Genomic DNA, 17,662 nt, shown 5'->3' on the forward strand with positions numbered 1-17,662 from the left:
TATTTGAGAGAGCAACTTGGCAGCTGTTCCTCTGAAAGTGAATATATGATATAATAGAGCACTTTTATGATTGTGTGATGTCTGTAATGAGAAATGATATTCACCCACATCTTTGTCGGTGGAGAATCTGAGTCATGGAAACTAGTAATAATGTGGGTCTGAACAAATAACCTATGTTGAATATGCCTTCTAGATGCCCCTAATGCCACTACAAACCAATCTATTTTTGGGATATGAAACAGTAGAGAAATGTTAATGTATTGTAAGCTGTTTGGTGTATTATATCGGACTTTCTAAAAAGAGGTGCTTTACATTTGTGGGGTTGGAGTTTGGCTTCTGACTAGACCAAACGTGGCTAAGGTTGGCACGGCTAGTTCCACAGTGTCCCTACTCAGAAGGTGCGTGCAGTAAGATACACCTTCACAATAAGCAGTAGCTATAGCAGCAGCGGTGGTTTGATGTATAATTTTCTTCCCTTAAGGGTAAAACCAAAACCCAAGAGAGATCGGACTAGGCACACATTGGCAAACAAAAATAATTCTATCCCCTTTAGCCTTTTATTCAGTGCTTAATTTGTGCTGTGAAGGGGACCTGCACTCATTTTGAGGGCCAAGACATATTTTTCATCAAAGTTTAACCCAGGGCAAGAGAATGAAAGGTACAAAGAGAGAAAGAAATAGCAAAAGATAGGTGAAAAGTAACAAAAAGGCGAAGCTGCGACTGATATAAAGAGATGGGTGGTGGAATAAAGAGGCAAGAGTTGAATCAAGAAAACCCCCAGAACTTATTTTAATACAATATAAACACTGCTTTCACCCCCCTGAAGTTAATAAATTGGGTAGAATAAAAAAAAATGGCAGTAGTAACATTTGTTAAATGGGGAAACTGCTGAAGCAAACCATGTATAATAAGCATTTGCAATGCAACAGATCTCACATGTACTCGAGTTTGAGCTATTGGCATTTTAAATTACAATGCCTTTTAGTTTTGTTTTTAAAACATAAATAAAAGGCATTGTCATTTACAATGCCAGTAGCTTAAACTCGCGTAAATGCGAGACCTATTGCATTGCAAATGCTTGTTTTAGGCAGGGTGGGATTAAGTGGTTTGCCCAGAATCACAGGATGTTGAACCTGCTCGGACAAGTTCCTTATAGTTTCAAAGTCAGCAGTTGTGGGTATTGGCACCTCCTACGCACTTAAAAAGATACTACATACGCACAAGAAACAAATCCGTCTGAAAATATAGCCAGACCATAACTTTCTCAAGACTCCATTCTAATTCAGGGTGTAACAAACATGCTGTATCGCGGAGATCGAGTAAGGATAGCCCCTGGGTTTGGCATTGCTGAACAGTCCGTCTTCTCTATGGATGGCGCTGAGACGGGCGCGCGCTCTGTGCTTCCTTATGTATGTACCGTGTTGTCGTGGAGACACGGATGACGCTTAAATACAATACAGGGAGGCTCTACGGGTGCTGCCCTGAGCTCGCACTCGATCCTGTGCCGGCGCTGCGTTGCCCTGGGATCCCGCGCGTTACAAAAGCATGAGCGAGATCAGCAGCATCGCCAGTGGGGCAGCAGCCAGCGGCGCAGTCCGAGCCGAAGCCTCCAGTGCAGCCAGGATCATCGATGCTAACAGTAACGTCGCCTTCCGTTGCTACTCTCCCAGCATTTCTCCTTGGAGGAGCTACACTGAGGTAACACGCCGAGCAACCATCCCTACTCACGGCCCCGCTAGCATGCCCGTCGCCTTCAACACCTGGTCAACTGCAGGCCAAGTCACAAAGTCGCAGGCTGTGCCCTCTTCCACAGCCCCCCCACCCCACACACACACAAACCCAATGAGTGGTGATCTCGGTTAATCCGGACATGGTTTGTTTTCATCCCATTTCGATACTTCGACTTTGGTTTTAAAAGTAGTTATACTCAGGGCATTAAGTGGGATGAAAAACTGGGGGGCGGGGTGTCTCTCAAAGGGGCGTGGCTGATGTACGTAAGGGCGTGCCGTGGCTTAAAAATACATAAACTAAAAATCTGTGCTTAGTATAGTGTGCTGCTCGACTGGTATCTTGCTGCTTTTCTGACTGAATCCAGATGAATTATACATCATTAACATCACACGTTCAACAGGCCAGGGCTATTGGTTTTGTCAATGGTTGTTCGTTGTATTAGTCAAATAAGCAACAACTACGGTCACGTTGTATATAACAATGAACATGTTTCATTTCAGACATGATGAGATTGTGAAAGAACTATAATGAGCCTCTTTGAAGTTACCTCAAAGGCAGTGAAGGGTGGCACTGATGCAGAGCTAAGACTTGTTTTCAACCGGAGGGTGAGGGCGAAATTGGAGAGCCCGATAGGGACCCCTCTCAGCACCTGCTTTTTAGAACTGCCGGTGCGGAGCACTAGCATGACCCGGCCCGCTTAAAGCCCTCGTTATACGCCTCTCTGTCACCTGTCCCTCCCATCACCCTAACCCCACTCTTTGCGCCTGCTGCCCTGCATGAGTATGTGTGATGCTCCCAGAGTGACAATAAGAGACAATTTCTTGCATCCCAAAGACCGGCTGTAAACAGCCTGTGCTTTTCTTTATCTGGTGGACTGTTGCAGAAAACCTGTACATGGCTATAGGGCAGTGTATAAACACTATCAACATGTGCTAAACATGCCTGCACCGAGCTCTTGTATGTTCTGATGACTGGACCGTCACCGACCTGACAGGCACCGGGCAGTGTGAGACTCGCGTTTGCCCATTAATGCTTGTATTCATTTCACAATATACTTTCTAATTTTCTACAATTTTATTTCAGGTGCCAGAGCAGGGTTACCCAATTAGGAGACAGATGGATGAAAACGAAGATTTCACTATGACCCGCAGGGCAGGAAGGTCTGTATACTGTTTAAGTAAATTAAGCGAAATAGTAGAAGTTCCCAGAGTTCTTAGATACTTACTGTGATAGTCTTTTGGAATCTTACTCTTAATTACATGCAAACCTTTCCACCTGTGCCTACATATGCTATGACCCGTTGTTGTCTTCAAATGCCTCATACCATTCAGAACTCAGTGGCCAGAGTCACTCATCCTCCCACGCTGCACTCACATCACACCACGTCCGAAGGAGCTCCACTGGCCCCTCATTCACAAACCATCACCATTCAAACTCCTCACCCACACTTTTATGGCACTACATAACACTGGCCCAGCATACCTCAACAATCCTATCTTCATTAACAATCCTCCTAGACACCTTTCCTCCTAAAGCATAGAATGCAATGGCGGCCCCTCCGCTAAGGCAGAGGAGCGTCTCCCAACTACTCATTGAGCAGTGCAAAAGGCAAATAAAATAATAGTAAGAAGAAGCTATTATCGTTTTATTTTTCGTTGCTCCAACCAGTTCGGGCGGAGCGGGGCTGGCTCGCCGCAGAAGGAGCAAGAGTGCTTTGCAGTCACATGCATATGACGGCTTCACTGGCCCTCTAGGTGCGGCCAAACCGTCATGCGCACCATTGGGCTGCATTGCACAGCCCATGGAGAACATGCCCGGCCTCCCAGGCACTGCCTGAGCAGTCAAACAGGCCGTTCAGACCAATCACGGCACTGCTCAGGCAGCGTTGTGATTGGCTGGAGGAGTGTGGAAGCCTGGGTGCTTCCGGTGCTACCAGCAAACGTAGGAGAGGCGTGCTGCTGTGGGAGAGGCGTGCAGCAACTGAAAAGGTATGTTTTTTTCCAGCCTCCACCCCTCCTACTCACCACCCCACTGCCACTGATATCATGATCTGCCATTTCACATAAGAGCCTCATCTTCACTTCTTGAATTCCGCAAGAATATGAACTCGTGGCTTTTTGAGTAGTCCCACTAGGTGTGTCTAGACACACCTTCTCAGCACCAGGATACCCTCTCAGGTGATAATGCTCTCTACAAATCTGTATAACATAACATACTGAGTCCTCTAGATCAGGGTGTGAAGACAACCAAACAGCCTATCAATGCCATATCAATGGCAGTACAGTGCTGTACAAATCTGTGTTAAAATATAACATAGAGCAAATCTATCTACAAAGGAATGGACTGCTGTAAAAAACAGGAAGCTCATCTATGTGCATCTTTTCTGCTATGTAGCACAGAGGGTACAAAGTTCCCCGAAAGTGTCTAAAGACGAAGAAAGGTGAGGGAAAGGGGAAGGAGTGTGCAACCCAAAGCGGGTGGAGTCAGGGAGCGGAGGGCTCCCTTGTTAGAACTCAGAGGCCTCACACACCCAGCGAGCTAGATGTCAAGCTTCATCATTGGCCTCTTGCTCCTCGTCAGGCTGGCGCTGCAATGCCTGACGGGCGCCTCAAGGGCGCTCTTTGTCGGAGATCTTCAGTTCAAGCCAACGGTTGTGTGCGTGTGAGGGGGAGACAAGGGGGTGTAGTCATGTGGGGAATGTGAAATTAAAAAAGGTGAACCAATTCACAAGGATTTTTATTGGCGTGACTGATTCCCTTGGTTAAAAGGTGGGAGGGGAGATAGAAGCTGTAGGGGGCACAGTGGTACTACCTCAACCCTCAGATCAGGTCGACATGTTTCTTGCTTAATGGCGCAATTCTTCAGGACCTCAAATAATCTGTACTACACAGTGAAAAAAACAAAAGTGAAAAAGAAACGATACAACCTCTCTGGGTCTGTAAAGGTGCAGGCCAAGTGGTTCTGCATTGAGGGGTTGACCTAGAAGAAACATGAGAAAACCAGCCACAGGGTTTATACTGGCACCATCATCTCATATAATAGTAGGTAACACTCAAATCTTAATGTAGAATATGCACACTCCAAAGAAGGTTAAAAGCAGAGGCCCTGTCAAAAAACAAGGCCTTAGCACGTTAAAATATAAATCATGACGATGACAACAACACAAACGGCTGAAAGCATAGGCTGATGCTTACCCCAAAGGAAGTCCCTATTGGGCCTCGCAGTCTGTTCCCGTGGGGCAGCACAAAAGGTAAGGTACCCTAGGGGGGAAAAAATAATCGAAAAACACACTGGTTCAAGGTAGTGGGAAAAGGGGAACTGGGAGGACCAATGTGAAAGGAAAGGCTATGGGAGCTCCACGGTATCAGGTGGTCAGGCGGTGACAGCGCCAAAACCGGAGCCCGACATCCGGAGCATCCCAAGCCAGATCCGAGCCCATCGGACCCCCCTGGTATAAGGGTAACGTGCAGTACGGCCCCAAAGGTAAGCATGTTAGCACCAGGAGCATGCCGCTATGGCACAAGTGTCCACAGAGCCTTACTTCTTACTTCAGCACAAATTACAGGATAGAGGTTACCCCACTAAGCTTATTCGGGACTCACGTAAAAGGGCTCTCAACAATCCCAGAGAGGCACTGCTGGAAACATACCCAAAAGAACGTGATAATTTGATTACCTGTGTGACCTGTTTCACAAAAAACTCGGCCTTCTTTAAAAAGACTGTGAATAGTAGCCCCTGATCACCCTAGTTGAAATCGGCTTAAAAATTTGTAATACTATGCTGTGGTTTATTGTTATGATTTTTGTTGCCCATTGTCCTGATGAGGCCTGAAACTGCTTGACAGGCCGAAACGCGTCGACAGTTATCACCAATTTCAACACCTCCTTTGATTTGGAAATTGCTTTGATATAATCCCTAGGAGCATTACTGTGATTAGAAGCCAAAAAGACATTGATTATTGCTTCTTATGCTCCTTGTTACTTTGGTGTTCGAAAAGGAAATAAGGCCAAGAAAAGACATTGCCAGTATTTTCCTTGTATATAAATTATTGGGCTTCTTACACAACCCATGAATTAAGGGTTCACAACAAAAAGATATTGTGTTTCTTGGATCTTGAAAAGTACTTTCACACAAGATTAAATATTGCGTGATGAGTTGATTTGTATTTATGATGTAAAAATGAAAAAGGATTTCTAAAAGAAAATTACAATTTATAATTATTGTTTGTGTTTTCTTTTTCTTGTTTTAGTTGGTGTTAATAGCCACTAGATGAACGTTATAAATTGACAATAGATTGATACAATACAATTTATGATGTGATGAGACAGATAATTAGTAGTATCTGTCCCTATAAATAACCTTCCTTAAGAAAATACCGTTGGCATCCTCTGTTCTTTAGTTAGCTGTATTCACCCAGATGCCTATTGGTTTACCGGGTACCCCCTGTTGTTAATAATGCTTCCCACTTATGGCAAGGACCAGTGATTAGAACACCTGGGCTAGTTGGCTAACCTCCTGGTAATCTTCAGGGACACAAAAGCTAAAACGCCCTGCATCTGCAAGAGCCCAACTGACCAGCAACAATGGGACTGGCCCTGGCGTCCACTAGTGCACTCTAGGAGATCGAGTTCTAGCCCCCCACAAGGCACCTAGAAGGTCCCAGGTCCGTGGTTGCCGCTAAAGTGTACTCTTATCCCTGGAAGGACTGCAACTTGTGAGCCTGGAGCACAATTATAATGGTGTTTGACAGAGAACCAGATGCTCATTGTTAGACCTGGCATCCTTGGCATTGTATTCCCCCAAACCTTTTGCCTTGACTCCCTGATTTTTGGGTGAACTAATTTTAGCTGGGATTAGGACTGTATGTTTCCCCTCCTATCCAGTGGCAACCTGCTTTGCTTTATCCTTCAAGGATGGTAAAATTGAACTGCACCTAATTTACACATTTAAAGTACTTGAAGGTCCCTAGAAAATGACATTACATATACACACAGCTTGTAAATTAAATGCTACTAGTGAGCAGCAGCACTCATTGTGCTACTCAGTGAAGTAGCCTTTAAAAACATGCCTTAGGCCTGCCACTGCAGCCTGTTGTGCAGTTTAAAAAAATACTTTTTTATTTGTTTCTGCACAAAGGCAAACACAATAACAATGCACCAGTTAAGCTTATTTTTCCACTGCACATTATGCAAATTAAAACGGCATTCCCAAATGGTTGTTGAGATATGTGACATGTTAATATTATTTCCCTCCTGGAGGGTAGTGTTTTACAGTTTGTGGCATTAAATCTTGTAAATGATAACCTTTAGCTCCATATATTTTTACATTTCCCTGTGCATCCACAGGATTTGTTACTGTGACCTCTGCTAGGGTACAGTAGTCCATATCACAGAGATATTCTGTTTGAAGGAGCTGTGGGTGAGCGCCAGAGCTCAGCAATGGCCATTTTAGCCACTAAGAAGCCAATGTTATACAGTGTTTTGTCTCCATTTCACCCTTCCCGACCTTGGGGTATACCTAGAAGGGCCCTGCGAGAATTGGGTGCCTCTGGGAAACCAAAAATACATTGTACTGTGGTCTGGGCCCTTAACCAATATTTTTAAATTTGAGGGCAGTCCCAGATCATATGCAACAAAGTTCCCACCCCTGGCCCACAGAGGGGGCATACATCAGTTGGGGATTTATGCATTTTCTCAGGAGTGTAATAGATTCAGTGACATTTTCTAAATTGCACCAGGTGCAGCCTTGCTGAGATTGCCTGAGACTTAGCTGACATCTTGGATTCTAGTCAGTCAAAGTCATCTATAGTCCGGAGGTCTGTTAACCAATGCTCCCTCATTAGCAGGAGTGGGTCCAACACATTTATCACTAGTATCCTGTAAAGTCTTGAGATTTCTTTAACTCTTTATCACCTGAAGAGCCAGGTTGGCCTCAAGTGGGCTGTGATCTGGAATTGGATTGAGTGGCCTCTTTGTACCCCTCCAGCATGTGACTTAGCTGGAGAACCTGAAAGAATTTGATTTGTGGAGATCATATACAGCACCCAATTCTGCATATAATTTCATGTGTGAGGCGAACCACACATCTCACAGTGTGGATATTCCTATACTACCCCAGGGCTCAAGTCCCTGAAGATGTGAAACTGAGGTTATTTATTCTCCCACCCACAGGTGAGTTACCCGGGTCCATCATTTCAGCCATTCAATGTATGTTAGGGCCATGTACCAATAATAATTTACTAACTTTGTAACTGGAGAACGTCTTCCAGGAGATCTGGAACCATACAGAAGGGCTAACACCCCATATCTTTCAACCTCTCTCAGTTCCAGGTGGGTCTTGGGGTTGTCTCTGTCGATGTATAGCCAGTCATTGTTAGGAAGCGTATGCGCAGCCCAGTGATATAATTGAATGTCTGTTACCCCCAGTCAGCCATACCATGGTGACTGTACAATTTTCGCAAATGCTTCTTGCAGAGGGCCACCTCCCCATATGTAGGAAGTAAGAGTAGCATGTAAGCCGCTGAAGAAGGGGTGAGGCAACAAGTACAGATTATTTTGGTAGATGAAGAGCAGCAGCGAAAGGGAAATTATTTTCTTCGGAGCCACTTTACCCATATTGAAACTGGTAATTTACCCCACGCTGTCAGATGATACTTAAGTTTACGCAGCTGTGGCTGTATGTTCAGTCCCCAGTACTCTTCCTGTCTCAGCAAGATATACAAGCAAACATACCAAAAAGGAACCAATGACTGCTGGAGAGCTGGGATCGAGGGCAGGACCACCTCCTTGGTCATCCCCACTAGGACCAGAAGTGACTTGTCCCAGTTGGCTTCCCCATATATTGTTAGGATTTTGAATATTTGGCGGATCAACAGTTGTAGGCACTCTAAATATAACGATATGTTGTCTGCATAAAGAGAGGCATGGTCCTAGATGCCCTTCTCCCCAATCCATTTTCCACATCTTGCTGTCACCTCTGATCCATAGTGCCAAAGGTTCAATTGTCAAGGCCAATTGGAGTGGGGAAAGTGGGCAACCCGACCTTGTTCCCATCTCTATCAGGAAAGAATGTGAAATTATGCCATTGATGCACATTTGGGCCCAGGAAGAGAAGTAAAAAAAGCCAGACCAATGAAAAAACCTCATTGCAAAGCTCATTTTCTGTAGTACCTTAAACATAATCGGCCAAGACAATAAGTCAAACACCTTTTAAAAATATTGAGCTAACACAGCAGCTGGTTGCGGTGATCCATGAATGGAGGCAAGGGCAATGTGGAGTTACCTAATGCTGTGCCTGGTTCTACACAATCGCATATAGCCATTTTGGTCAGCACATTGGCTACAATTTTTGCTTCAGTGTTAATAAGGAAGATAGGTCGGTACAAGGCACAGTCTCTGGGGTCCTTCCCCGGTTTAGGAATAATCACTAATGTCACCTGCCCAAGTTTTGTGGCCTGTTGTGGGTTTGGAGAGCTTCTCTATACATGACTTCCAATGGGCCCTCTAAGAGAGTGGAACATTTCTTGTAAAGCTCTGGCGGAAAGCCATTGTGTCTGTGAATTGTCCCAGAGGGCATAGTGCTAACTGCTGCATGAATCTCTGTTGCTGACATAGGCAGATCTAGTGAGTCCCTGTCTGCTGGTTGTAGTGTAGTCAAGGGGAGGTCTTGTATAATGAGGTTCTCACTTTCCACAGTGGGGAATGGCGAGCAACCCATATTACCGCTGTACTAGTCAGCAAATATTTCCGGGATTGTTGTGGATTTGGTCACTAGAGTGCCTAAGGGGTTGCGGACACTGGAAACTAGTCTGTGCTCCATTTCACTGTGAGCTAGTCAATAAAGGAGTCTTACTCCCATGTCATATAGTCGATGTTCGGAGGAAACTCATTGTCAATTTGCCCTCTCATTCATCGTCACTCCAACCACTTCCAATTCTCATAGGGCCTCATCTCCCCATCTGCCTGGAATGTTGCTTCCATACCTTAGAATCTGAAGCCTAGTTCCATTATGTCTCTGCCTTTGTCTCTAAGGTGGCCAACAGTGGGGGAGATGATGTGTCCCTGGAAGGTCACCTTAAGTGCCTCCCATAGTGTTACTGCTGGGGGTGTTGAGGCTGCATTGAAAGTCCTCAGTACCCTTGTAGATCTGGTCTGTAAACTGACCTTCTGTCATCCAGTAAGAATATAGTCACCATTTTCTTTCCTTGGTCAAGGGGAGCCATTGATTCTCACCTTCACCAGAGAAAGTTCGGAGAGGCATTTGGGTGCAGCACTCCAATCAAGTCCGCTGCTGGGAGGACGAAGAAGTCTAACCTGGAGTATGACCCATGGACAACCGAATAGAAGGTGTAAGACTGCATATATGGGTGATGTCTTCTCCATGCATCCGACAGCCTAGTATGGAAGCCCAATCTGGCAAGGCAGTCGACCGGACTCTGTTGCCCAGTGTCCAGCTGTCCAAATCTGGATTCATGGTGGTATTAAAATTACCTCCAATGAGCAGTTTGCCCATGGGGAACTCAAGGGCAAAGCCGGAGAGGGCTTTTAGTGTGTTATCAACTAGTGCCGATCGTACAAAGGCATTCACAATGTACCCGTAGTCACCTTCTAGCAGGCCTGTCATGCCGAACTAGTGGATCAATGCATACTCAGGTGACTGCATAAGGAAATAAGCCATGGAGGAGAACTGCCACCCCTCTGGAGCCAGAGTTAAATCACACATGATAGACCATAGAGTATGTGCGTTTACCCAGAAACCCATTTGGAAACTAGCAAATGGGCTTTTTACATTAATATGCGCTGGGGGCAAAGTTTGTGTGGTGTTGTGAAACTGCACTCCTCTTCACCTTATTATTCAGTACATTCACATTGGAAGATAACATTTTAAAGTCAGTTAACACTGTGTATGATATAGTGGGAATTCTGCTGTAGGAATGTGTATACCTCCTTGATAAATCTGGCTTGATACTGTCTGTAAACTAAATGAACCAAAACCCTCCTCTCCAACCCCCCAACAATCCCTCCATCCCGTAATTCCCAACTAGAAACATCTTTGGCCCCAACTCCAACTGTGTGATCTCCTTCTGGGCTATACAACTAAAGTCACCAGCTACAAAACAACTGATGCTCAAGGTCCCTCGGTGGCAGTGCCCCCAGCCCCAGAATAAATCTCTGTCTCTCTGGTCGCCTGACCACCACCTTCCCTGAGGGTGCCTTCATCTCCTCAACACTCCGAAGACTCAAACTCCATGACTCCAACCTCTCTCTGTCTTCTCAATCTGCGCCTTGTTTGTTGTCTGGTCTCCGGTCAGGAACGGCACAGCAGTCTCTCCATTGCCCTCTGGAGGACATCTGTCATTAATGCTGGCTTTCAACAGTAGCCCTCGGACATCGACATGTTCCTCAGCTCATTCCCACATGCTGTTGGATGATTTGAAGTAGTGCGCTTTCTCTTGATGTATGACTTTTAGTTTTGTGGGATAGAGTAGTATATCTTGACGTTCCATGGCCCTAAATTTTGCTTCACCTCCACAAAAGATCTGCATTGCTGCTGTACCGTGGCAATATAGTCTGAGAAGATTAGGATTTTAAAAGCGCTTTTAGTATTGTTTATACATTATGATATGTGTCAAAAATGAAAAACAATATAAACAAAACTAATATATGTTGTTATAGAGATGATTGTTTTTAGGAAATTCTGTGTTTTTTATGTATTGATGAAATAAAAGAAACAAGTATAACTATGGTGAGACAACAATAATACCTGCAATAAAAAAAGGTTGATAAGAAATACAACATGTCTTAGAATACATTTCTTTCTAATAGCCCTATTGGAGCAGACATTGCCCTTGTACAAAACAAAAGAGATCAAGTGGGAGGTTTTTCTATTAGTTCAGCAACCTCCAACTGCAGCTCAATCCATACAGAGTTTTGTTTAAGTTTAAGGAACTCTGCTGTAAGAGTGTCAAGCTGATCCTCCATGGAGGAGATGCAATTCTCAGCCTCCTTTGTATGGTTAAACAGGTTGTGTAAGTCTTGGTGCAGGAGGAACATTGCCACTGCGTCTCCCCCATATCCTGTCCTCCAAAGTGACCCAGGTATTCTGTATTGCCTGAAGGACCATTTTCTGATGGGGATCTATCTCTTCTCGTGTCGTGATTGCAGTACAAGAAGCCTTTGTATATTTGTCAGTTCTAGTCTGTTGGCACAGCTCCGAGTTCGGAACCATTAAATGTGTGCCCTTCTTGAAGGGGGGGGGGGGGCGGTGCAAATGTCCTGACCTACTCTGGTTTGAAGAGTTTCAAGCCAGGTTCAACCCGGTGGACGAGTACAGCAGGGGCTTTGGTAGTGGTCGGTGGTCCAAAGTCAGTCCCTCTCTTGCCTTATCCATGGCTGGTGCCGCATGTGCCAGTCCTGGCCTCTGGCCTCTCCGGTGGAGGGTGGGCATCTTCTGAAGGTGCAAACAGACAGGGAAGGAAGTATCACAGTCTGTGAACGCTGGGCAGATGCCCATGAGTTCCCCTACTCTGTCGCTCATTGGTTCAGGACAGCCAGGCCCACGGTAATCCCTTGGGAATCATGTGACTTAGGGCAGGTCTCTCTGTGGGGTACCCAGCACGCTGAGTGGATGGATGGGTCAGGCATTCCAGATCCCCAGCCACCTGTGACTCCAGATTCTAGAAGTCAACAGTCGGGGTCAGCAGCGGCCTCCTGGGTGGCTAGGAGTCCCCTCAGCAGCTTCTTCCCTCTTCGGAAGCCAGCTTGGCCACGTCTGATGGTGGGCTACAACACTTCCTCATGGGTGTAATTTGAGGGGGCAAATAGGCGGGGGAGGAAAGGCCTGGTTGGTGCATGCTTGACAGACGCCTACGAGGCCACATCCTCTGCTGCTTAAGAGTTAATGTCCGAGACAGGCCCGCAGTAAACTCTATGACCTCAGGAAAGTCTCTCAGTGGGCTGCCCAGCTCCCTGAGTGGATAGCTGGATTGGGTCCTCTTATTCTCTGGCCTCCTGTATCTTCAGGTCCCAACGGTCGATAGTCTGGATTGTCAGTGGCCTCTTCAGCACAGGGGGACCCCCCAGCAGTCTTCCCCCCTCTTCAGCAGCCTGCCTAGCCATATCTTATGGCCGGTCTCCCACACTCTCCCGCAGGCATGGTTTCAGCTGCCATACACTTTAACCACTGTCAGTGTCAGCCTTCATTTTCCCTCTGAAGGCGGATCTTTGTTGTCTACGGATCCCTCTTGTGTGCGGGGTGCCGGGCCCTGCGGCACAGAGTATGCTGCGTCCCATCAGCCAAAACCAGCAGAGCTCGCCTGCTGTTGCACCTGCTGTGTGTAGAGGAGGCCAAAGTCCCTGTGGGCTCAGACATCAGAGTAGGGCCTGAAAGGGACTCCCTTTGTCACAGATGAACACCAGTATAGAGGATAAAAGTAGCATTGAGGGGAGCCGATCAGAGCTGCTCTAACGTGCTTCTACCATCGTGCCTGTAGTGCAGTTTTAAACTGCAATTTCAACCTGGCAAAACAAACTGTCTGTCAGGCCTAAGCCTTCCTTTTTAATACTTACAGGTCACCCCTAAGGTAGGTCCTAAAGGCTCATAGAGCAGGGTGCATGGGGTTTAAAAAGTAGGACATATGTGTTTTTAAGTTGTACAGGTTCTGACAGTGAAAACTCCTACATTCTTTTTTCACTGAGTTAAGGCCTGTCTCTCCCATTGGCTAACACTGAGTTACCTTATTACATTTAATAAGTGCTTAATGTCAGATTGGGAGCAGATAGATAAATTATGTGTACACTAAAATATTTTTTTATTGAAAATCCTTTTTTATTGGGAAAACTGGATATTAGATTTTAATTTAGAAAATGCCACTTTTAGCAAGTTTGCATTTCCTTCTCAAAGTGTCTGAGGCCTTGGTCTGTCAATGGTTCTCCCATTAAGGATGTATATTGAGCTTAGACAGTGAACAATGGGACCTGGGTGTAGTGGGAGAGGGTTTTCCTGGAAGGATGGCTTGGGAGTAGCTGTTCCATGCCCTGATTAAATTTCAAAGGGACCTTGCCCACTGCATACACTAAGGAACCTGACACCAGGCAGTCCCTTGCCCATGTCACCCTAGACAGTTTGAAGCCAGAATCAGCAGAAGAGGAGGAACAGTTTTGTTGGTAGGTCAGGGAAGTCCCCCACACAAAGGTGGTACCAGGTATAAAAAGAGGACATTCAGGCCCATTTATCAGAACACTCCGGGACCTTTAGAAGATTGAGAAGAAGCACTACCCTGCTGCCAGAAGGACTGCCCTGCTTCCTTGACCCCAGGCTATCCAGAGTTACTCCAATGGTCGGTTGACCAGCTGCAAGTGGGCCTGCCTGGTCCTGCCTGTGCACTGCTGCTGGCCTTTGCTGTAGTGAGGTCTGATCCCCATTATGTAGCCCTCAGGTCCTGAACTCTTGGTTGGCATCCGGGAGAGCTCCTCCTGAATTAACAGGAGAAAATTCTGAAGTTTGGGCTCCTTTCGACTGCAAACAGGTCAGTTTATGGCATGTAACTGCAGCCTGTGACGAACACCAATTCGAAGCTCTGGTGAGACCTGCTCTTTGTGACATAGTGACCCTCTGCAACAGCTGGTAACATGAGACCTGCACTTCACGCTACAGGCAACATGAAACTCCAGCTACAATTGGCTCTTTGCACTTCAACAACGACTGTCTGCAACGCTTAAACTGCTCTTTGTAATGAAAGTCTCCTCCTCCAACATGAATGGGACGAACTAGAAAAGGTAACATTTCAGTGCGCTAACCTGGTTCCTGTATACGGTTTGTGTTCCATCACAGTCGGTCTGAGATTGTGACTTTCCCATGGTCAAGCGCGGCCAGATAACCTTAAAAGGCGCCATATAACAGCAAATGGCTCTTCTTCTTGGTGTATTTTCATTAAAACCTTTACAACTCTTTGCCTACGGTTCTACTGATTGGATTTTTGTCATTCTGATATCATTTTATATATATAAGAAATACTCTATTATTCTGAATTGGTTTGGGATTTTTCTTGTACTCTGTTTTCACTTTATGACTGTTTTAGTGCTGCTTACATACTTTACACATTGCTTCTAGGTTAAGCCTGACTGCTTTTGTGCCAAGCTACCTGAGGGTTAATCACAGGTTGATTTAGTGTTTTATCTGGTTCACCCTGACACGGATTGTGGTTGTTGCCTGAGTAGGGCTTTCACCGCCTCTTCACCAGTTACCCATTTTATTACAGCTAGGTTGCGTAGATTATTCAAATAAATAGACCGGCATTTGTGGTAGCATTATTATGATTATTTGTGACCTGTGCAGAGTCTGTGTGTCTCTCCAGAAGTGTGGCCATGGAAATGAGCAATCCCTCCTTTGTGGACATTCCTGGATAATTTCAGGATTTGGTCCTATATGTGAGGATGTTAATTTACCAAAACACAGGGCGACAAATGTGACATACGCAACCTTTAACTGCTGATGTTGTGAAAGTTTTGACTCCTTGTCACGTCCATAGTCTCTCAGCAGCCTCATTTTTTACTGCTGAGAGGTTAGGGGCTGCCAATGGCTGAATGTTACAGAATTTAAATAGGGCTCTTAATTGTTTGATTGCTGTTGGATCTTTTGACTGCATGGGTAGCAAAAGCAATATCAAAGAGCAATCCTTCTCTACTTGAATCCAATGCATTTAAGCACTTATAAAACAACAGCACAGGTCTCCTTTAGATTAAATATATATATTCATTAAAGCTAAAATGGCATTCTCCAGCTATTCTTCAATTAACTCCTACTTTAAATCTTGCTTGTTAATGACCGTGGGTGAGTCAGTAGGATTTGTTGCCTACTTGGCACTGGAATGTGTTAAGAACACGGCAAGATAGGCTCAGTTTGTCTTTTCTTTTTTTTGGGAGAGGCTCATACTTTCAGTAATGAAAGAAATATTTCAGTTACTCAATGCATGCTAAAAATATGTGTATGCCACATTTGTCGTCCCTAGTGTTTGGTAAATCCGCACATATAGGACTTTATCCTGAAATTATTCAGGACTGTCTTAAGTGCAATTAATAAGATCAGGGTGAGTGGGAGAGTTGAGACACCTATACTATGATAAGATGATGACGGGAAGGGGTAGAGAGACAGAGACCTTGTGGTGAAGGGAGAGACATGGTTAATGCCATGACCTATCATCTGAAGGAATAGAGTGGCAGAGTGAGCATAAACGGGGAGAGTGCAAACTTGTGATAAATGGGGTAACAGGCAGAGGGAGGTGAAACCACAAGCCTGTGTGAAATGAAGGAACAAGGCAAAGAGAGAAGACAAGAGCAACTGTGTGTAGGGAATGCAAGTGAACAGTGAAAAGTACACGAAAGACCGAGCAGCCAGGGCATAACACAAGCTCCTGCAGCCCCTGCAGCACAGGGGAGGCCCCAAATCCTCAAGGGCTCCCCAGTAATTAACTGGGGCTCCCATTTATAGTGAGCCACCCGGCTCATACACTACAATGTATCCACCTCAGCTCCCTGGGCCGGGCGCAGCCCAGGGTGTATATAATAAATGTGACGTCAGTGCTCGTGGCTAGCGGCACAGACCAATACTGGTGTGTCGTAGTGCTTGTGTGTGTCCATAGTTATTCTAGGCCCCAATTTCCCATAGCCCCTCCCAAACCCCTCAAGTGGCCCCCTTAAGCTCAAGCATCACATTGGCGACGAGGCGGAGTACCTTACGGCGTGCCATTGCAACGGGAGATCGCCATTGAAGGCAACCGCTTCAGAAGCCGTGAGTCAGGCAGAGCGGGAGACGGCGACTCGCGACGCCGTGGTTGTGTGCGGTCAGTTGGTGTGACTGTGGCATCGGGGTGGTGAGGAGTGGAGCAACATTACGGTGGGAAGAGTGCTGCAGCAGTGGCCCCTGTTGGTGTGTGTCACATTTGCGGCTATTGCCTTTCCCCGCCACACACATACAGAAAGCCGGGATACTCACTTTCGGGCGGAAGTCGAGTCCCGGTCCAGTCTTTCGCTGCTGACCTTTCCTCACCGAAGGACTTCTGGGGGAAACGCTTAAACATCGCGTTTCCCGCCGGCTCAGTGCTTCGGATTTCTTCCTCCATTCCGGATACGCTACTTGTCTTCGGAGCCCGGGAGACGTATTTCGAAAAGCTGCAGACCTTCACCGCGCAGGAGCGCAAACCGGTTTTCTTGTTCTCGCCGCGCAGGAGCGCAAACTGGTTTTCTTGTTTTCGCCACGCTGGAGCGCTATTCTGGGGTTTTAAGACACTTTGGTCCTTCACCCTCGCCACGCAGGAGCGCTTGTTTTTTTTCTTGCCTTTTTCTCGCGCAGGAGCGCTAAGTTGGTTCCGTTGGACCACACCGCGCTGGAGCGCTATTCTGGGGGTTTGAAACACTTTGGTCCTTAACCCTCGCCACGCAAGAGCGCTGTCCTGGGGTTAAAGTACACTGCGCAGGAGCGCTGCATTTGGTTTCTCCTTTCTATTGTGAATTACCTCACCACGCAGGAGCGCAGCATTGGGGTACAGTTCCTTATGAGCAGGAGCATTATTCTTGATTTACTTTCGCCACCCAGGCATACCACATTATTGTTGTACCTAAACACTTGCATTGTGCATTATAGCGCAGGAGCGCTTTACCTTGGTTTCTCCCTTTGGAGCTTCGTTGGTTTCTTGGTACAGAGGTCTTTTCCTGTTTCCCCAGTTGGCACCACATACCCACCCAACTCCACACCCACACCAAGCCTCTACGTTCCTTTCTGGCTCCCTTCCCTGCTTCCATCTCATCCCTGCTGGGTACTACAGTCCACAAGGGTCAGCTGGGTACAGGGGCGGTGGTTCTTGTCGTCTTTGCGGAATTGCTTCACAAGCAGAAGTAAGTCTTGTGGGGCATCTGACAGAATCCGAAGCCCACGT

General features: G+C 46.2%; 1 protein-coding gene across 1 annotated transcript in view; it reads left to right on the top strand.

The window, feature by feature from the left end:
• The first annotated feature begins 1,530 nt into the window (after positions 1–1,530).
• CCDC170 (coiled-coil domain containing 170) overlaps positions 1,531–17,662 on the top strand; it is a 244,498-nt gene continuing 228,366 nt past the window's right edge. Inside the window, exons 1-2 of the mRNA XM_078646946.1 lie at positions 1,531–1,698; positions 2,815–2,891. Coding sequence (XP_078503072.1) covers positions 1,546–1,698; positions 2,815–2,891 — 230 coding nt within the window. The 5' untranslated portion in view covers positions 1,531–1,545. The remainder of the gene's footprint in view (positions 1,699–2,814; positions 2,892–17,662) is intronic.

This window comes from Lissotriton helveticus, chromosome 6 (assembly GCF_964261635.1).
Source record: "Lissotriton helveticus chromosome 6, aLisHel1.1, whole genome shotgun sequence".
Classification (NCBI taxonomy): Eukaryota; Metazoa; Chordata; class Amphibia; order Caudata; family Salamandridae; genus Lissotriton; species Lissotriton helveticus.